Consider the following 22,574-nt stretch of genomic DNA (forward strand, 5'->3'; position numbering starts at 1 on the left):
ATTTTTTACATACTATTAGTTTTTCAAAAGGTTATTGATATTTTATGAGGAAGACTGACTCAGACAACAAGCTAAAGGTCACTGATATAACTATTGATAATGTTCAGTAATACAACGAATATTTTATAGAGCCGAAACTGAACCCTTCCACCGAACAAATAGCAGGAGGACTTTGAGGGAAGCAAATACGCGTTCATGTTGTTCTGTTTTCCTTTTTTCGTACAACGGCACGTCAAGATAAACTCTATATAATCTTGTGTACTTGTAATAGGGTTGATTTTCCAACAAAAATTTATAGTCTGATATGCTGTCGTATGTAAAACATATCAATTTAAGATGTAGGCAGAGTGGGCTTAAATCGTAAGCATTTATCACTGAGAGTGAATTACAAGTATGATTTGGTTATAAATTTTTTTTTTTATGTGATAGGAGGCAAACGAGCAGACGGATCACCTGATGGTAAGCAATTGCCGTCGCCCATGTACACATATATATATATAACATACATGTATATATAATTATTTGATCTTCTTTTGTTTACATTCAAATCTATAGATTTCTTTGTATTGGTAGGTTTGTATTTGTACTGGTAGATGATCAGCTACTTATAATTAATGTACTAGCGGCCGCCCGCGACTTCATACGTGTGGAACCCGTTTTACCCTCTTAGGGGTGGAGTTTCATAAAATACGTTCTTAGTGAGCACCTCCGTTCTAAAAATAACCCCCATGCAAAATTTGAGACTCCTAGTACTTGTAGTTTCTGAGATTTCGTGATCAGTGAGTGAGTCAGTCAAAATCATTAAAGTACGAATGACGAAATCGAAAGATAATTTGGTATCAACAATTTGTTTTTTTATTTTCTATAATATTTAAGTAACTGAAACAACTTTACGAATAGGAACCAAGCACGAAAAAAGTATTAATTAGTTAGCAAAAGTTCAAAAAAGGTAACTCAAAGAGTCCTAAAATAGAGAAGCTTTTCCAAGTATCTTTCCTACTTTTAAAACTTTACTAACAAGCAACCAAAGATGGAACACAAAAGTGAAACTGTACAACGAAATACACACTGAAATTGCGCTTTCTCAACGAATTTTTCGGAATAGCCCAATTTTGTTATGTTGCGTTTAAAAACAAATAAAAACAACCGGGTCTTTTGGACCCGGTGGAAATGCGGAATCTAATATAACGGGGGCGTTTGGCGTGTAAAAAGTGAAATCCCCGTACGGCATGGGGCTGCCCCGTTTGGGTTGCAAAACATAAATAAAAAACGTTTGTAAAGATTAGGGAAAGAATAAGGTTTGTGATCCTTCTGTTTTCGAAAACTTTCCGGGCATTAAATTAACCATCGTGCCGGATACCGCAAAATGAAGGGAACCAAGATCATGATTCATAATTTTCAATTAGCTTCGTACGTTTGACGATAATTTATTATTACTACGTAAGCAGTAAGCACATTGTAAAATAATTTAAGAACATTCTATGGAATCTAATTCGACAAAAATAATTTTAATTCTATGATTTAGATGTTAAGCTGTCTGTCCTTTTTTCCCTTTACGCATTTCGTAGTGCAGTTTTTTGTCCTCTGTAGATAGAAGAAGAAAAAGAAGCCTACAAAAATAATTAAGGAAAAGTAGTATATTAATAAATTAAAACGTCTGCAGTTTAAACAGAAATAAACTTTAAGCTCCTCATTTTAAACAAACACGCCAGAGTTTGGTACAAAAATGGTCAGTCTTAACTAAAATATTATCTTAGCACGAAACTAAAATACAGACTGTATATCGTCTCTAGTAGCCTTCACTTTAACCGGCTATATTTCGTAGCGGGGTAACTTTAAAATTGAATTTCAGAGAAAATTACGGATATAAAGTAGTCCATGTTCCACGTCCATGTTTGTATGACGATCTTATTTAATAAGCTTTGGCAACTCGTCAGGAATTACTTCTTAAATCCACCCTTTTGTGTGAAATTCGTAGAAATCTATAGAGGGTGTAAGGAACTTTGGTAAACAAGAGGTGATTTACGTTTTTTAATTAAAATCTTTGATTTATTGTACACAAAAGTGTTACAAAATAATTGCAGCTTACATCAATAATTCTATCGTGGCTTACCTGGAAGTCTTTAAATAGACTTCGGACGCAGGTTGGCCGTAGTAAAGACAATCTGGTCAGGTGGGGATTCTTGGATGGCTTGAACATGGAGTGCAGGTGCGGTTTTGTTCCCCAGTCGATGAAGCACCTGATGTCGTGCCCTGAGTGCCCAAGCAACTGACTGCTGACAACGCCTCTCTTGTGGTGGAGTTTTGGGCTGACACTGTGTAGGCTTGTTGTCGACACAAAAAGAAGAAGAAGAATTCTATCGTTTTTCATGTTATAACCTATTATGATACCCATGAACAAAGTTATTTAAGTTAAAAAAATGACGATATTTATATTATTAAAAATATTTCTAGTCCAGCTATAATAGCTTCTCCTTAACCCTGAATACCACTTTGTTTTTCCCACTTTTTGTACAGATTATAACTTGGAGTAGATATTCCACGATAAGTACGTACTTAACCCTCTCAATGCCACTTATTTCGAGCCATTTCAAGTGCACTCGGATTAGCCCACAGAGCACATCGGAAATCCTGTCAAGAGCACTTCTGTGGAAAAGTTTGCTAAACCAACACTGAGTTGTTTAGGGTTAACCATTAGATGTATTAATATAGTCTTTTATGCATTGTTTTATCAACAACGAGGAAGCTTTTGACCTGCATCTAACTTGATAGAAATTGATGATTAGGCTGAAGGAAGAAGCGAGCTTCACTCGAAATACTCTACCGAATACCAGAGAGGAACTGGCTATCATACCTTTAACGTTGCGTTGGATTGGAACAAAACAATGCTCTTTGTTGTTATGGCGACATCCTTGGTTATGATGGTGGTAGCCAGCCCCGGACGAATTTAGAATCATCCAATTTCATTCCTTGACGTCACGGGCCTCTTCTTTTGAACTTTGGCGCGCTTTATTTCTTTAAATTTTCATTACTTTGAAAAAGCGAAAAATACGTGTCGAGTATTTTTTGATAAGTTATGCCCGTTTTCACCATCAACACGTAATTTTTTATGTGACCCCTATGGTAATACCTATCAGGTATTTTGTTTTCATAGGGGTCACTTAAAAATTAGGGATTGATGATGAAAACGGGCATTAAAGAACTAATTCAAACCCCTAATTTTTTTACTCAGGAAACATCCCTATTGAACCCGGAACCGATGGATCTGAGTCGGGACTCGGGAGGTCTTACGAATAGACCACAGAAGCGTTTAATATATTATTTATGTATTGTGTATAATTATTTAAACGATAAGTGACGAAATAATACGGCTCTTATGCAAAACAAATACCGCAAGGTAACATCAAGTGATACATAAATAACAGAATCCAGAAATTAATAATTAATTTGCTCATAAAATTTTAATATTATTCTGGCTTGATAATAAAGTGGTGATTATAAGACTGGTAATGGAGACTAAGCTTTGATGCCGGCCTGAATTAATTAATGATTAAATTGTAATTTGAGCCAGTTACGGTGTAAAAACAATTTAAAAAGCAATTCCGGGTGAAGCTCGCTTCCACCTTCGGCCTGATCATCACTTACCATCAGGTGAGATACAGGCCAAGAGCTTCCTCGTTGTGGATAAAAAAAAAATGTATTGAAAGAGGATATTATATTAAATTATCAGCTCAGTTTCTCTTCGTTAATTGTAAATAATAAACACGTGCAGCTTTAAATGTTGTATATTGATTTGGATTCAATATTTTAATTTTTATACTCGAATTGAGGTTTAATCGAATTATCATATTTTAAGTACCTACTGAAAACTATAGTTGTTTATTTATATAGCTAACTATTTAAGCATAATATAAATTATGTATAATAACCATTCGGGAAATAAGTAAATAAATATTTTTCACAAAATTAAATATTTTACAGTATTTTTTCCACACCATAGTTTATTCAAAACAAGATCAATTCCGAACGATATCTTCAATGAATGTTTCTCCAAATATTTGTTTTGTGCAAAATTGAAAACCAAAGCCCGTTCCGCGGCTACCATGGGTCTGACCGCGAATATTTACAATTTTATGAATAATTCAAACCCACCTGGGTAGATAATGGTGACCAGATATGTCGAATTTGTGTGGAAATTAGCATAATCAATCGACATAATTTAGCACCTCGATAGAATTTGGTATGGCTCAAAATCAGCATTAGGATGTCCTAACCTAAAGGCAGAACTACGTCCAACTGCTTTATATGATATTTTATAGCTATGTCTTATGTTCATAATAATAATTATAGTGTTGAAAGAAATAAATAAATAGATTTTTATTTTGTGTTTTATAAATTAATGTGTCAAGATTTTAAAGATTGAAATGTGACTTATCACGTTGTATTACATATTTGGAGCTAGAGGCGATTACACAAATTACAAAAAAAAATCAGTCTTAATGATTCTTACATGTTGTGAGCAATATACCTATGTATAAAAAAATGTCTGTAAATAATCGTTTGATTATTTGGTCTCGCCAAAATTTCTTTTTACTCGTAGTTTTGTTCTATACAGTCTGATTTTATGTAAATAATTTTGAAATTTGAATTTGATTTGTTTAAAGAAGAAAAGTTTCCTTCTGTCCTGTTCTCTACAACCACATGGTCACCCTACCACGCCCCGGGATATGCCAGTTTTGTGTCCTTTGTGTTGTGATTGTGGCCTATCGCATTTCGCGTGCGCTTTTGTACGCAAACTACGTTAGGGATGAGGAGGTTACTTTTCGCCCTACCTCCCCTTTGCGTATGAATAACAATATTAAGCTGTTAAAAAGCTCATTGAAGGCGTTATTGGGCGGAAAATTGGAGGAAATGAAAGTTTTGTTCTATTGAATGTAGACGATATTCTTTTGTGTTACCTAATTTAAAACAATACGGACGTAATGTTTTTGTATTTCTAAATGAAGTACTCGTATGTACCTAATAGAAAAGAGGAAAATGTTTTCATTAATCATAAGGTATTTTTACCATAAGAAAAATATATTTGACGGACTGTGTAAAGGCACTTTATAAAAGTCGAATTACAAAAATGACTACTCCAACTGAATCTTTGCATGTAGGTAGGTAGAGAGGACGACACATCAAACGAAATACTGTGGCATATTACTTATGTATTTGTAATTACTTTGTGATTAGTAACTAAGGTGTTTAATCTTATGTAGGTACCGTCTCTGGACAATAAAAGTAACTGATATTTTCTTACTCCATAATTGTCTCTTCTTTCTTTCTATTTCCGCCGTCCCATTTCTTTTCGCAGTACCATCTTAACACTTTAGTTGCCTCAAATTTTGTCATCCACCCTAAAACGTATTACCTCAATCCTCTTAAACGAACAAAAAGAGCCATTAGGTAAATGCCCCATTTGTCGGCCACTCAGAATAACGAGCTCTTCTGTGACTATCCTCATAATTTGGACAATCAGCTATGTCGCCAAGGTGCTGGTTAATCTATTTTTTTACCAGAGAAGAGGGTATTGAAATGAGGAGGCTTTCCAGTTTGTTACTTCGCGTTATTGCTTATTATCTTAAAACGGGTTTGAGGAAAAGCTTTTGTTATTTTCTGTTTGTCGGTAATTTAAAGTAAACCCGACTGCGACAGAAGGAGGGTTATGTTTTTTGTTTTGAGAGCATAGGATTTTTGTAACTTTTATTTGATTTAGTGATTTACTTGCAAATATCATCGTTATTGCCGAGTATAAGCTAAACGGTGTTGGTGTCGGAAGAGGGTAGAGACCCTACGGCTAAGAAATCACGGCGCGATTTTCACCCGCGCCCGCGGCGATTGCGGGCCCGCAGCTTCTGTAGAATGCAGATACTTATGTAAAAACTAACGCACAACTCACGACGCGGTTTGTGCCCGCACCGCGCTCGGTTGTATGCGGGTCCCGCGGCACAGGCGGGTAACTAGTAGAATCGCGCGCCGCGGTAACCGCAGCCTCGGCGGTTATAGCCCGCGCGCTCAGTGATCGATCGGCGGGCGACCATTTTGAACCAGTGACTTGATTGGCGCGAACCCGCAACCGCCGCGGGCGCGGGTGTAAATCGCGCCGTGAGTTCTTAGCCTAACCGCGCAAATAACCGCTCCCGTGAGTTTTGAAATAAAACCGCAATTACACAAACGCCGCGGGCGCGGGTGAAAATCGCACCGTGAGTTCTTAGAGTAGGCGCACACCGTTGATTTTTAGTTGGCCGATAGTTGTGCCCGATTTCAAATTGTATGAAGAATCGGTCAAATCGAATCGGCGTAGTGTGCGCACTCCCATACATGCCCATACTGATCAACTGCCCGACTAAACTATCGGCCGACGAAAAATCAACGGTGTGCGCCTACTCTTAGCCTACCGATTCAAGGGTCGGGAGGGCTAAATCCGCCGCCGCTGGACTATTGTGGTGAATCCACTCATAACACAAGTATATTAATAGCTATGCTGGAGAGTTTACGGGACTATTAGTAATTCGTCCTGCCCAATACAAATTAAAGAAGAAAAAAATATTATTTGTCAGAAAAAAAAAACTGATACTTCTTTTTAAAAAACATCCTACCTATTTCCAAGTTAGCTCATATAACTGGGCACAATATTATGTGCCTATATGTATAAAAAAGTCTCAGAGCTGTATTCCTCAGTTATTCGTCCGTAACCTCGTATCATATCAAGAAATATCACCAAATAGAGTTAGTTTTGAGAATCGAGTCACGTTTGTTACATCCACGGTCACGTCCATGATATTTTAATGTCATTTCCATCTCCATTTTTCAAAGAGCAAACTGAATTTTGCTATTTCTAACGGTACAGCGAGAAAAACTAAAACATTTAAAAATCTGTTTAACTGAGTTATGATCGTGGCTTTACTTGCTTAAACAATACTAGGATATTGAGTAATAAGTTACTGTTATTTATCACGCATTATCGCAGATAGAAAGCAGTCTAACCCAAAATTACCCGTTAAGACATAAGTGACTAGATAAGAAAAAAACTATGTCACTTTTACGTACGTAAGGGCAAGAGAAACTCTGCCAAAGTGTATGTAAGAGACACTGATTTATTCCATGTTCCTTGGAAAAGCAAACACAAGTTAAAAAGTTAATATCTACCGCCATTTTGTCCGGCTTTTTCAGTAACGAGCCCATAACCACAGGTCGAACAGATACACCAGGTCATTCAATATTATGATATCACTTTAATCGTAATCTATCTATTTGTCTAAAGGGCTGATTTTTCAATCGTAGGAAAGTTATAACTGAAAAATAAGTTTGGGAAATTGGAACATAGACAGTTTCAGTATGGGAAATAATTGTCAAAATGACGTCATGTTTATTCTGCAGTCAAAAGAAGTCTAATGATTGAAAAATCAGCCCTAAATGAATTTTGGTAAATAGATGGGATCGAATCAGAAATGAGGAGATCCGCAGGAGAACCAAAGTGACCGACATAGCTCGCAGAATTGCTAAAATCAAGTGGCACATAGCTCGTAGAGACGATGGCCGTTGGGGCAGAAAAGTTCTCAAGCGACCACGGGCTGGAAGACGTAGCGTGAACAGGCCTCCTACTAGGTGGACCGACGATCTGGAATAGCCTGAAAGGTCCCGGGAATAGCCTGGATGCGGGCAGCGCAGGACCGTGCATTGTGAAAAACCTTGAAGGAGGCCTTTGTCTAGCAGTGGACGTCATTTGGCTGAAACGAACGGACGAACGAACGAACGAAATAGATGGGAACCAAAACAGGCTATCGCCTTTCGTAATAATTCAGCATCCGATTTTTTATGTCAATAAATCTATTTTCCCTGCATACATAGTTTCATACAAACTGAGTTTCTTGCGCTGCTTCTTCTCAGCACTGCACACTGGCCCATATTACTGTTCCGAACCCTACCACTGCGATAGGGTTGGGACGTGCAAAAGTGTTCTTTATGAGCCTACGTAATAAATAAACCATTTGATTTGGTTAATTTGTATGTCATGAATATTTTCAGCGAATAAATACTTTTTAATTAAAATAAGTTTTGGTCTTTCTGTTATATCTGAGCTGTTCTATTCATTAGTGACCTGTTCACAACATTCGGCCACTCAGCGAGTCATGAGCACGCGCCTAATTTCGGAGGTTTTTTCATACATAATTATACTACATTATCGTCGATTGTGATCGGTATTTACCCTGAGGCTGCTGCTTGGGTAGCAGCGTTGACCTTTTAAATAAGGAGAAAACATAAATTGTAGAAGAGAAAATATATAAACCAGAAAACCTTTTAAACATTTTATGTCCGTTTTCACCATCAATCTCTAATTTTTAAGTGACCCCTATGACAACAAAATTCCTGTTATGTGTTACCATAATAGAAAGACATTAGTCATTAGTTTTTTAAAAATGGTAAACTCAATATTGCCATTACCAGGAGTGATAGATTTTTACGCCTGCATTCATAAGATGCTACAGATTTAAATAATATTTGCCTAATGATAATAAGTATTATGTTTAATAATTCTTAGTTATGTTATCAGTTCGAAATATTCAAAAGTTCGGCAAGAATGTTTCTTTGAAAAGACGCTGAATTAATTGACTGCAGGTTTTTGTGAAATTTAGTATTTAATATCTTCGACTTGACTACTATTACTAGACTATAAGTAACTTTTGAAACTTGCGATAGTCAAAAAAAGAGAAAAGTTACTGTAAACAAAACAATTTTTAATCTTAACACCTCTTCTTACTAGACGTAAGTCTTAAAAATGTTTGTTTTGTAAGTACACCTCTTTTCCCTGAACTCGTGTATTTTGACAGATCTTTCGAGGAAACCCCGGCTCTAGGCGTGTAACTCGAAAAGGGTAGGGTAGGAATGTTGGCCAGCTGTTTACATATCCTGTTGGCAAGATTTTTGCTCGACACGGGTCGGGGTTTGACCTTTTCCCGTTTTGTGGTCTCACGGGCAATTTATTATAATTATTTACTGTATTTATTGACCGTGTAGTGAGGGTGGAGTGTACTAGTGATGGGTGGTATATTTGTATAGTATTATACGTTACGATAGACGTGTTACAAGCAAACAAATACTACACACTCGTAGATATGCCTAACTTCGTGTCTGTTCTTTTTTGAACTCCTGTTAATAACAATAAACTAATAAGTGCCTGATGCCTATCTAAGCCTTATTAATTTATTATTTGATATTTCTTGATCCTATAATATATTTATTTACTTTTTTCTAATATTTTTCAGTGATTCCCGTTAATCCCTCCCGGATAAGCTAATATCAAAATTAAAATCATAAATATCTTTATTTTTATAGAATAATAAATTACAAATCGCCAAGTGTTTATTTTTCCAAGCACAAGAGTCCTATATCTAAAGCCCAACCAGCGTTTTAGATATCGGAATGATATATTTGTGCTTTTTAGAGAAATGGCATTCTTTAAAATCAACAGTCCGAACCTAAACCGTTGGTTGTCGCAGCGAGTCGTCATTAACTTGGGATGTAATAACTTTTGTAATCAATTAGGCAATTAATTTACCCAAGAAACAAAACATAAGCCGCGGGCAATCCACACAAACAAAGGGGAAGAAATGTTTTCCCTGGTCTCAATAAATAATGGATTCCACGCTACAAAATCCAACCCGCAAGTTTTGTTTCATAATTCTCTTATAAACCCAAAAATTTACGGCTCTAAACCAAATTTTAGGACTTAGGCGCTAAAATGTTTCAGACTTAAAAAGGCACGAACAAACTCAGTTTTTGGAGGTTCGCCAAATGTATGAAATCGGGAAACGTAACACGATCCTTATCACTCTTAGAATAGGGTACAAAACTGTTTGATATTTAATAAGTTATACAGAAGTCGGTTGAAAATTCAATGAAACGAACGTTTTGGCAAGGGACTTCCATTTTGAACGGCGCGGCCATTTTGTGGACGTCAGCTGGTATTTAGTTTCCGGGGCGTAGCGTTAAACATGTTTTATGATTTGATTAAATTATGATTGTAATGATGTTGCATTAATTTAAGCCTGGGTTGCACCATCTTACTTTAACTTTAACAAACGTCAAAAAACTGTCAAACTCCATACAAAAAACACCGGTTATCGTTATAGTTACGGTTAAAAGTTGTTTTTAGTTTTTAGTTGGTCGATAGTTGGATCAGGTTGTTAATCAGTATGGAGATATAAAATATGAAAGTACGCACATTACACCGATTTGCTATCAGCCGATTTTTCATACAAATTAAAATCGGGCCCAACTATCGGCCAACTAAATGTCGATGGACTGCGCCTAGACTTAGAAATGAGTATTAATTTAGGCGCTATTAGAGTAGGCGCACACCGTTGATTTTTCGTCGGCCGATAGTTTAGTCGGGCAGTTGATCAGTATGGGCATGTATGGGAGTGCGCACACTACGCCGATTCAATTTGGCCCGATTCTTCATACAAATTAAAATCGGGCACAACTATCGGCTAACTAAAAATCAACGGTGTGCGCATACTCTTATAGTTAATCTCTTTTCCAGATGTCATTCATGTGAATTAATTGTTGCAACGTAATGTGTATTTTATTGTTAAGTCTGCTTACGTATATTGGGGTAGGTAAATTATATCTGTCATTGTCGCTCATGCTAGCATTTTGCTTTGCGCAAGAAAGATGGATATATTCGAAACTTTAATAACGTTCTAGAAAATAGTCCTGAAATTTCAGGCAGCTGTAGAGAGCATTCCTAACAGGCTAGATCTAGAATTCTAGATTAATATCAAAAAGCGCAGCATGGCAAGCACAATTTATTGCAATGCCAGATGTTATATCTTTGGGGAAATCTTATCTTGAAATTGAACAAATTGTTAGTATTTTGGTCCATTTTCAGGTTGATTTCTTCCAATTTCAGTTGAAGTAAAACATTCTGAATTCTAATACGCAATCAAGTTTATTTTGTCTCGAAAGTTTAGATCTAAAATGCTTAGGTTTAATAGGCCAATAAAACCTCATGGCTACAAAAGAATTGAAATGGCGGACACAAGTGGTAGGCGTGCTAAATGTACAGAGTTTTTGTATTGAATAAATTTGAATAATCACACAAACAAAAGTAAATAAGGAACAACATTGTGTACTTACCGTGATGTACATCAAGTCTGTATTTTGCGCCTTTCAGATTGCTTACCTGAAAAAAAGAGAGCAAAAATTACATTATTGTTTATTTCCCACGTTAATCAAGAATCTACAGATTCTACAGGATTTATATCCGGCTCGAAGGACCATATTATGTTCCTTATTTGATTATTTTGAATTGACCGTTATGACGGGCCAGAAACCGAAACACTTATTAACTTTGTAACTAACTTTATGATTTTTTCATATTTATGAAATTCATTTTAGATTTATGAGCATAATGAACATTTTAATTAACTCTCTTCTCTTTGTTGCAGGTAGCCCCCAACATAATAGAGTTTGTGAAATCGCCAGTGAATATTATAGACTTTATAGCGACACTTAGTTTTTACATGGACGTAGTGGTGGAACTGACTGTGGTGCGGCAATATGTCGATAAGGCGGACATACTGGAGTTCATATCGATAATAAAGATCCTGAGGCTCTTCAAGCTGACCAGGCACAGCCCTGGCTTGAAGATCCTGGTGCACACCTTTAAAGCGTCAGCTAAGGAGCTGACGCTGCTGGTGTTTTTCTTGGTGCTAGGTATCGTGATCTTCGCGAGTTTGGTGTACTACGCGGAGAAATCGCAGGTTGGTATGACTCTTGTATAGTAGACAGCTCATTAGGCTTTATATTTTTATTGCAAAATAGAGTCTATTGCTGCTGTATAAGGTGCGATAGTATGTGGCTTGATGTGCCGTTGTCTGTGCTATATTAACTTCTTTCAGTTTCTATGATGGTAAAGTTATTTCTTTGACAGCTATTGTTGCTGCAATTCACGAAGGCGACAAGGCGAGCGAGCATTACATGTGTGGTGGCTCGCTACTGTTCGTTTTTCAAACTTTTGACAGACAATTACACTATCGTTATGTGTATGTACACGTACACACACCACACACAAGTAAAGCTCACTCGCCTTCGTGAGTTGCAAGAACTATACGTGAATGGATGTTCCAATTTCTAATCTAAAAAATAATTGTGTTTATTTCGTCTGATCTATAATATGAAGTAGGTCACTGCCAAAAATAAAATAAAACCGAGAACGAAGCTTCTAAATATTTTTCTAGAAGAAATAAATTTTATGCGAGCGGAACCACGAACAAACACTATAGCATCATTAATTCTAACATTGGTTCCGAAATGATATCCACTAATATAAAGATTTCATTGCTATGACCGTAAGAAAACTAACTAGACAGAGACATAAAATTTTATCGCCAGCAATATAAACGGAACCCAATCGTAGATAAGTCAGCAGTAATCGTTTGCACTAATTACTTCCAGCAGACATGTCAGAACCTGCATAGTCCAAAGAAATGAAACAGCTCACGTATTCAAGTCCTAGATAAAAGTGCCACACAGACAACGCCACTCTTGTGGCGGAGTTTTGGGCTGACACTGTGTAGGTTTGTTGTCGATACGAAAAGAAGAAGAAGAAGTGCTAAAGACTTTGAAATGTTGTTAGGCATCCTTCGTGAGAGCAGCTGAGAAATACGTCCGTATCCACAAACGAAGCTTGCTTAAGTGAAACAGCAAACTGAACGCACAGCGTTGAAATAGAGCTCGGTGATTGGTTCATGTGTCACCTTGTGCGTCCACGCGCACTGTGAGACCTCATAGTAATGTTTGTGAATACGGGCGATAGACTCATGCATCCTATTTAGAAAACCCTGAATTCTGAAGCCATCCACCGAGTACCCAAAATAATGACGTAACATTTAGCTTCGTTTGACGATATTTATCATTATGAAATAATACCTGGAAGAGTGTTAAAAAAATGTTTTGTGAATTGTTTTAACTGTTCTCTTTGATATTTGCCCCTGAACATTCATTTGCGAGGTTTAATTAACCCACGTGGCGTGTGCTCAATACCAGACGATTTATTATTGAAATTAATTTGCCACGTTTTTCTTCATAACGAATTTACCAAATTAATGTGTTTATTTCGAGTGAGTATTAAGTTACCTTCACATAATCAGGAATAGAGTAAGAAATATTTGTTTTCGTCATAACTAAAGGTTTTATTCCTGACTTATATAGGATAATACCGTATACTTTTGGTATTCAGTAGAATATGTCCATTTCTAGACCGGGTGTGTCGTAAAAGGTGACTAAGGAACAATTTGCGAACCTCAGGCGTCTTCAACCTCATGTGTAGGCCAAATGCTTCGTTTGCCACTGGTCAATGGTCTGGTCTTATCGTTACGGGACTATTCCTACCTCTTGTTCCCACCACTGCAACTCCTGTGTAGCCAGGATCTACAGCTTGACCGCTATAAAAACCCAACCAATGAAGGTCAAGTTTGTCCCGGGGGAAAGTTAAACTGTCATTGGACCCGCAATGAAATTAATCAGAAGAACATAGGACGAGTTAGAAATTAAAGTTCGACTTCCCTTTATTGCAAAGCGGATGACAGGTGACAAACAAAGGTTTAAAACCTTTAACCCTTTACACACGACGATACACGTACGTGAGAGTAACTTTGAAAAAATCTCATGCCCTTGTAAACTTGTTTTTGCGGCCGCAATCGGCAGCGATCGCTCGTGAGAGATATTTACTCGCACACAGTGCCGCTCATTTAGTGTTGGGACCTGTCAGTGCTCGTTTACTCGGACTTAAAGTTGACTGCATTTTTTGGCACGAGAGGCAGCCTATGTAAATATTGATTTTATGTGGTTATTGTTGTTTTCGGATAAGTGTTATAGTTTTATTTTATTATGAAAACAGTGATTATCCGAATGGAATACTTTTATTGTTATTTCATTGCATAAATTAATAATTATTACTACCACAAAATTAAGTCGCACGATCGTAGCTGGTCGGTCAAACCTCCAGTAGTTGATTGAAAACTATTTTATTTGTTATTTGATATTATGGCTTAGTGTTTAGTTGTTTTTCTATTTTAGTGCATCCTAAATATGAAGGATGTGTCGTAGCATTATTTGGAAACGCAACCGACTATAAAATTAAAGATTTTCATGACTAAAAAGACCAGGAAACACAATTTCGGGTTTTTACGGACTTTGAAGAGTAGAATACCAAATATGAAAGCTCAGGAGACGAAATAGACCCTGAACATGAATCAGCAAGGCTGGTCAGACATTTAAAAATACTATGTGGCAAGCAAAAGCTGAAACAAAAGCCGCGTCCGCAACAAAATACAGGGTCAATTTGGAAGAAAATTCAAACAAATTGAATTCGTACTCCAACTGAGTATCTCAATTGACTATTTTGATGACACATTTTACAAAGAGATGGCTAGGTGTACAAACTTGCACTACATGCGTTAAATCGATAAAGAATTAAAAACTATTAGAACCGAAATTGCTATAGTGTTCGGTGCACATATTTTCATGAGATGCCTTCCGGACCCATGTTTGCATATGTACTGACACACTAGTATAAAAAATAGGGGCTTATTGCTAACAAAATAGTTCATAACCGATTTGTACACACACGACATTCCCTTTATGTATTTTGCCATGACCAACTAGCAGAAAAAGAACAAGACAACCGCTTTGGAAGGTGCAACACATGATAAATAAAGGATCAATATACCTACAAAGAGGTCCATCTTATTATTCAATAGTTGAACGATATGAGTGGTGTAGATATTCTGGACTAACAAATGGAATGCCACCAAACCTTTGTTACAAAATAATAGGGTTTGAAAGTTCTAGTTTAAATTTTGGACCTGGCAGTTGTTAATTCGCGGCGGCTTTAGAAAATTGATTGCACAGCTAATGGTTATTCAAAAAAAGTCATTTTAGCATTACTAGATTTTCGTTTCAGCATAGCTGAGGCTTTAAACAGATATCCTAATAAAGAGCATCGTGTCGAAAATTTACTAAACGACTCGACATCCATAAACAATATAATATAGACTTTTAAGGTCAGAAGGCAAATAATAACACAGATGAGAACGATTACCTGGCTAAAAAGCACCGAGGTGTTACATGTTGGAAGGATGTTCTAGCTGGTCAAAAATTAAATGTGCTAAGTGAGATGTTTACCTGTGCCTTTCCTCCAAAAAAGCTGTTTCCAGTCATATCATCTTAAGCCATAAAAATGACATTTATTTCTTTATTATAAATTATAAAGTAATTTTGTTCTATTTTACAATCTCTTAATAATCATCTCGGACCTCATATTGGTACCAACGAAACTAATAAAGGTTTTTACTTTGCAAGTTTGTCAAAAGGTGGATATTTTTTAATTAATTCGTTTTTTGTAAGACAATTTGCTAAAAGAGGTTTAATTGCTTGTTAAATTATAGCTTACTCTTTACTTATAGGGGTCTCTCACCAAATAAATACTTATGTGCTCATAAATTAGTAGTTTTCATCAAATAAATTAACTAAATAGTATAACACTCACTATCGTGAGACTAACAAATTATACCGAAGCCTCACTATCGTGAGGGCATACTTTCAGGAAAACTGAAAATTCAAAAATTTTTAAAGTATTTTTCTAATCTTATTTAACACTGCAGTACACGCGCCCCCTTTTTTTACACGAATACACGCGCGGCCTACTCTGGTAAGCCAATTTAAAATCACTGTAAATCAGTTTGTAAGCAATTTATGAATAGAATTACTATGTAAATGATAAAAGTGTTTATTACAGTTATTTTATAATCAATGTTTCTTTATATAACTATTTGGAATCAATCATTATAAACAGATTTAAAAGTTGTAAATTTTTTGGACCAAAATTGCGCTCTGAGACCAATGCTAACAAAAAAAAAATGACTAAAAAATATGGTCAGTTTTTTATCTGTCATAATATTCAAGACTTTCTACTGCCGGGGTATACGGGGTAAATCCATTTATTGCAAGTCTTTCATAATTTTTTGTCGAGTAATTTCGGGCTTTTGACTAAACCCGCAGTTTTGACGGCCAATTTTAGAAAAGTGCGCAGACGCTAGCGACCTAAGCTTTACTGGTTACTGACAAATTTAGTAAACGAGGCTTTCCTGGAATACCAGCTTTCTGGCGCAAGTTTTTAAAAAGTTATAGCGTAAAATGTTACCCTGGTCTACTATAGTAGTCCGCGCGTGTACTCTAGTGTTAAACTCTAAAATAACCCCTAAGTAAAGTTTTATTAAAATATTGTCACTTTTTTATTCTCGTGTGTAAAGGGTTAAGAAAAGATTATGCACCACAGACAATAAATATCAATTAAGGGGGCCTATCTTATGAGCAATCAGCAACTACCTGTCAATAATATTTTTCACAAAATCGCTTAAAAGCACGGAAATACTTTTTTCCATTCACTCATTTTTCCTGGTCTTATCGTTAGGCTTAACCACGTATTAGAAATTTATGAAATACCATTACGTTACCTTAATGTGTCATAAAAAAACCTCGATGTAGGATACAGCTTGCTGTATCCGTCAAAATTGATAGTGAATGTAACAATGTACTGGTGTAGACTTTGTCATTTTTGATTTGTGTCATTGTTACTTGAATGTGTTTCAGCGACATCGAATGAATCCGAAATCGGATTGCGAATGTATTCAATTGTTTTTTCGTAACAATGGCCCGTCGTTAGCATTGTTATTCTGGATTATGTTCGACATTTGTGTTGTTTTGTACGCCATCTACGGGTCTTGTTGGCATGGGATTGTTTTGAAGAGAAATACATGCAATGGCACGTTGTGATGTATAACATGGCACGTCATAGGATACACAGAAGCGAAGTGGTGCAAGGGATTGTGCATGACAAAACTATATTTACAGTCAGTTTCTAAACTAGTGTCATTTTAGGAGAATGCATATTCTTCATGCAATAAAACTCTATAAAATTTCATTTCAAATTCATCTTGATCAAATTCATTGTATAAAAATTTAAATGTAATAAGACGCGAAACAAAAAATTCGTTGCTCTTAAACGTTATGAAAAATAAAATAATTAGTTACCTAGCAGTAGTACCTACTTTGTACATACAGGCGAGTTACAGGACCTTATTCGCGAATACGGTAGTAGCCTCTCTTTGTGAAGTTACTTTTTGACATAAATAAATTTATTTCTAGCTTTAAGTTGACTGTAGATACAATGTATCTCTCGAAAAAATTGAAGAATAAATTAGCCTCATTGATTGCAAGTAGTGTATTATTGGGCATTCTGTCCCCCAGTCGTCCGCTTCGCTTCCGACCGTTCGCTGCGCTCACTCTGGTTTGACAGAATGCCCAATAATACACTACGAACGGAGTGTTGAAAGTAGTTTTATCTTCCAAAATTCCTATAAAAATTATAAACTCAACAAAGTTTTTATCATTCCATTAAAACCTATCAATCAGAACGGTTGAGTTTAAACCAAAAACTGTATTGAGATTTCTGAAACAAAAAGAATCTCTTAAATTACAATGTATTTGTCCAGTATCCTCGAAAGAGTTTAAACGTCATGGTAATTTATTACCAAATACTATTCGCAGCATTGTTTGTGGCCCATCAAATTGTGGAAAGACCAATTTTGTAATTAGTCTGTTGCTACACCGTGATGGACCACGTTTTCGCAACTTATATGTTTATTCAAAGTCCTTGTATCAACCTAAGTACCAGTTTTTGGAAAAAGTATTGGAAAAAGTTGCAGACATATCTTACTTCAAATATAGTGATAATAAAGACATTTTAAGTCCACATGATGCTTTGTCTGAATCCATTTTCGTATTTGATGATGTTGCATGTGAAAATCAAAACAATATACGTGATTATTTTGCTATGGGACGACATAAAAACATTGACTGTTTTTATATTAATCAAACCTACTCAAGAATACCTAAGCAATTAGTAAGAGATAATGCTAACCTTATCATATTATTTAAACAAGACAACATTAATCTAAGGCATATTTACGATGAGCATGTAGGGTCTGACATGACCTGGACTCAGTTCCGTGAAATGTGTTCAACTGTGTGGGGTAAGCCATACAGTTATGTGGTCATAAATAAGGATTGTGAACGAAACAAAGGTTGTTATAGAATGAAGTTTGATACATTCATTAAAGTAGATTAAACTATTTATTTCTTATATAAGTAACTGTTACTTACGTTCCAACAAACTAGTTTGAATTGAGAAGTCAAACAGAGTGGAACTCGTAACAATGGAGCGGAACCTTAAGGAACAAATTTTAAAGTCAGCGTCAGCTGTGAAAAGAAAAGTAGAAATGTTAAAAGATTCAAAAATGAAAAATGATATGACACTGGAAACAATATTTAAACCTATTGTGAACCCTCTTAAACTATTAAGTAGTAGACCTGATGGCAAACGCTACAACGAAGAAGAAACAGAACCAATCCAGTCAGTTAAAAGAACTAAACATATCGAAAGCCAGTCATCCAATAATTCAGATGAAGACTTTGATTACTACAAAACGGATGTTGACAACGAGGAAAATTTAAATGATTATGAAGATATTTTAGAAAATGATGATTGTAAAACACCTAACAAAACCCTCACCACATCACCCACTCATGAACACGATGTCCATGACAACTCATTTAAATCTATTCAGTCATCACCAAGTATTGCTAATGATTCTTTATCATGGTCTGTGTCATCTGAAGTAATGCAAAATATTCCTTTTGGTGTTAGAAATGTTAATGGAAAATTGATGCTCGGTAATACACGTGTTTATGACGATGGACGCATTTTGAAAATTGGAAGCCGTAGCCTAAAAAAAACTCCAGGCTTGAAAGAATTATTATACCAAAAGGCACCAAATTTAAAAATAATTACAAACGAGGATTTACAAAATTATAAATTAGTACTTATAGATACCAATGCACACAAACGTAACTTCGATCCATTTAAACCAATAAACAGTAATAAAGGATTTAAATATATGAACGTGATTAAACCTTTATTTAAGTTCTCTAGAAGTCACGCAAGTAGTGTAGAAAGTCTCCCGCGAGGTGAAGGCATCGATATATTGAAAGAAGTTAAGAAGGATACTGATTTAGTTTATTGGGATGATCCGAATGAATTAGTAGAAAGGCTAAAATTACTACTCGGGTCATGGGCAGCTGGTAACACTGGAGTTAATAATGAAATTTATGCAATAATAGAAGAACTGCATGAAGCTGGTATTATAAAAGACATAAAATATATAAAGCTACCATCTGGAGGATTCAACAGTACCATTAAACTACAGAAGCCGAGCAGACGGCAATGAATATAGATAAATTTGGTCATCACGTTCATAAGCGTTTACGACTATCTGAATTTTCTAATAACATTCCTACCAACACATTAGTAAAGTCAGATGCAGGCGACTTTGATTTAAAATCATCGAGATTAAAAGGACTACCAACTCCTGAAAAGGATGACGAGGCTGTAAATAAAGAGTATGTCGATAAATATGTTCAAGATCTAAAAAATGGAATGAAATCAATTCAAACCAACATTAAAAAATATTTAAATAATTTAGAAAAATTAACTAGTGTCAATTTCAGTAAATTGTATTACACAAAAAAATAAATCGATCTTATGTTACCTTCAAAACTTGATAAGAATGAGTAAACAAGACATAGTTAACGAGCTCCACAAGCCAGCAAGAAGAAATTTCTGTCGCCGTCATACTAACATTAAAGGAATAGATGATTTATGGCAAGCGGATCTTATGGATTTTCAAAAATATTCATCGTATAATAAAGGATATAAATATGTACTAGTAGTAATTGATACTTTATCAAAATTTGTATGGGTAAGACCGTTGAAAGCAAAATCTAAACAATATGTTACAAATGCAATGCAAAGTATATTATCTGAATCAACACGGAAGCCAAACAATTTACAAACAGATCTGGGTACAGAGTTTTATAATAATTCTTTTGAAAAGTTAATGAAAAATTACAACATAAACCATTATTCCACATATTCTGTTAAAAAAGCCTCTATAGTAGAACGAGTTATAAGAACTATAAAATCATATCTTTACAAAACATTCAGTCTGTGCGGACGATATCAATGGTTTCAATGTAATTTAGATTCCGTGGTGCATCGCTATAACAACACTTTGCACCGCATTACAAAGTTCAAACCGATTGATGTTAATCATGCGAATCAGGCTTTAGTTAAATCTAATATCATTAAAACCCGAAAGCCAAAGACAGTACGTCAAGGATCCACTTTTAAAGTTAACGATTTTGTTCGTATAAGTAAATACAAAGGAGATTTCTATAAAGGTTATACCCCTAATTGGTCTACGGAAATATTTCAAATCGTAAAAATTAATGATACCTATCCTCAAACGTATCAAATAAAAGACAAATACAACCAAAATATTCTAGGCTCTTTTTATGGATACGAGTTACAAAAAACTAAATTTCCAGACATCTACCTTATTGAAAAAGTTATAAAGAAAAAAGAAAACAAACTTTTTGTAAAATGGTTAGGACTAAGTGATAAAGAGAACAGTTGGGTAGACAAACGTGAATTAGTGATTTAGATAAGTATATAAATAACACAGGATCTCTCTTTGGGACACTAGATGATTATCGATGAAGGAAGGCAGTGGTGTAATCAATAGCTTGGTAGATCATTTGCCGTTCGAGTTACATATACCTGGGTATCAATTTTGTGGTCCCGGTACGAAACTTCAAAAACGGATTCTAAAAGGCGATCGAGGGGTTAACAAATTAGATAACGCTTGCATGCACCACGATATTTCTTACAATAATAAAGATCCTGGAGCTCGACGCAAAGCCGACTTGGAACTTTTGAATATGGCTCAAAGGAGATTGAAATCGAAAGATGCTGGAAAAGGAGAAAAAATTGCATCATGGATAGTAAAAAATGCTATGAAGGCAAAAATCAGAACAGGCAGTGGCATGAAATCATTTAAGAAAGGTGTGAAAAAAATACAGTCCCTATTGAAAAAAATGAAATCCAAGGATCAAAACTCTGTTATAAAATATGCTTATGCAGTTGCAAAGAAACTGTTTAGTAAAAAGAAAGGAATACGTTTGCCACGTATCATTCCTCTTCCAAAGTGTGGAGGACTTTTACCACTTATTCCCATATTTGCGGGATTGTCAGCTTTAGGTTCACTAGCTGGAGGAGCAGCAGGTATAGCAAAAGCTGTGAATGATTCTAAAGCTGCACAGAAGAGTCTTCAGGAATCTGAAAGACATAACAGAATGATGGAAGCGGTGGCTCTTGGAAAAGGATTATATATTAAACCTCATAAAAAAGGAGCAGGGTTATATCTTAACCCATCAAAAAACTGATTAAGCGGCTACCTAGACGTGCGCTCACTAACCTCGATATTTTGGAACATGCTAATGACATTCCTTACTTTCGCGGTGTTTACATGAGAGATACGTTACCTTTGAAACCTAGAAAAATAGAATGTGGAATATTAAATTTGGATAGCAACATAAATTCAGGTACGCATTGGGTAGCCTTTGTAAAGCAAAACAATTACGTAGAATATTATGATAGTTTTGGTAATTTAAAACCACCGTTAGAATTAATGAAATATATGTATGCCTTGCCTATAAACTACAATTATGTAAGACATCAAGCTTACGGCACTACTAATTGTGGTCATTTGTGTCTAAAATTTTTAAGAAATTATTGGAAAAAGCATTTAAATAGCAAACGAAATAAATAAATGTGTTAGTATAAAAATGTCTTTCACTGTATCTTTAACTGGAAGTGGAGCCTCTTTAACAACAAATTATTCACCAAGTTTGGAACTTCGAGGAGAATATGAATGCGGTCTTTTGTATTTCTCAACTTTTAACTCTATTCCTAATATCGATAAACGAAACAATAAGTTTCATTATGGTGAAAATGAAATCATCGAAATTCCTGAAGGATCTTATGAGCTTCAGGATATTTGTGATTATTTAAAAGACAATATGAAGAACACTGTATTAAAACTAACTTGCAATAACAATACATTGAAGACAAACCTTTTTTGCTCCAAAGATGTTCATTTTAATAAAAGTGAATCAATTGGTAAAATACTAGGTTTTGGAATGGAGACAATACAAGCTAATATAAGTACTGATTCACAGTACCCTGTTAGCATTCTATCAACAACCATTGTGAGAATCGAATGCGACGTAGTTAGTGGTTCCTTTGTAAACGGGAAAGCCAGTCACATTATTTATGAATTTGTGCCTAATGTTCCACCTGGTTATCGAATAATTGAGATACCTAAAAACTTAATTTATTTTCCTGTTAATCAAAATTCTATAAGTGCTATCAATATACGGTTGTTGGACGCTGACAATAAAGAGATAAATTTACGAGGTGAAGAAGTCCAGCTGTATTTACATTTCAGAAAAAAATGATAAATTTCAATAAAAACCCCCCTCAGTCGTATACCCAAGCCATTCCT

The 22,574-nt window shown here is 35.5% G+C and overlaps 1 protein-coding gene across 1 annotated transcript in view; it reads left to right on the top strand.

The window, feature by feature from the left end:
* Nucleotides 1-22,574, top strand: part of LOC135078732 (potassium voltage-gated channel protein Shaw-like) — a 325,437-nt gene that overhangs the window by 185,294 nt on the left and 117,569 nt on the right. Inside the window, exon 6 of the mRNA XM_063973289.1 lies at nt 11,496-11,810. Coding sequence (XP_063829359.1) covers nt 11,496-11,810 — 315 coding nt within the window. The remainder of the gene's footprint in view (nt 1-11,495; nt 11,811-22,574) is intronic.

This window comes from Ostrinia nubilalis, chromosome 15, assembly GCF_963855985.1.
Source record: "Ostrinia nubilalis chromosome 15, ilOstNubi1.1, whole genome shotgun sequence".
NCBI classification, from domain to species: Eukaryota; Metazoa; Arthropoda; class Insecta; order Lepidoptera; family Crambidae; genus Ostrinia; species Ostrinia nubilalis.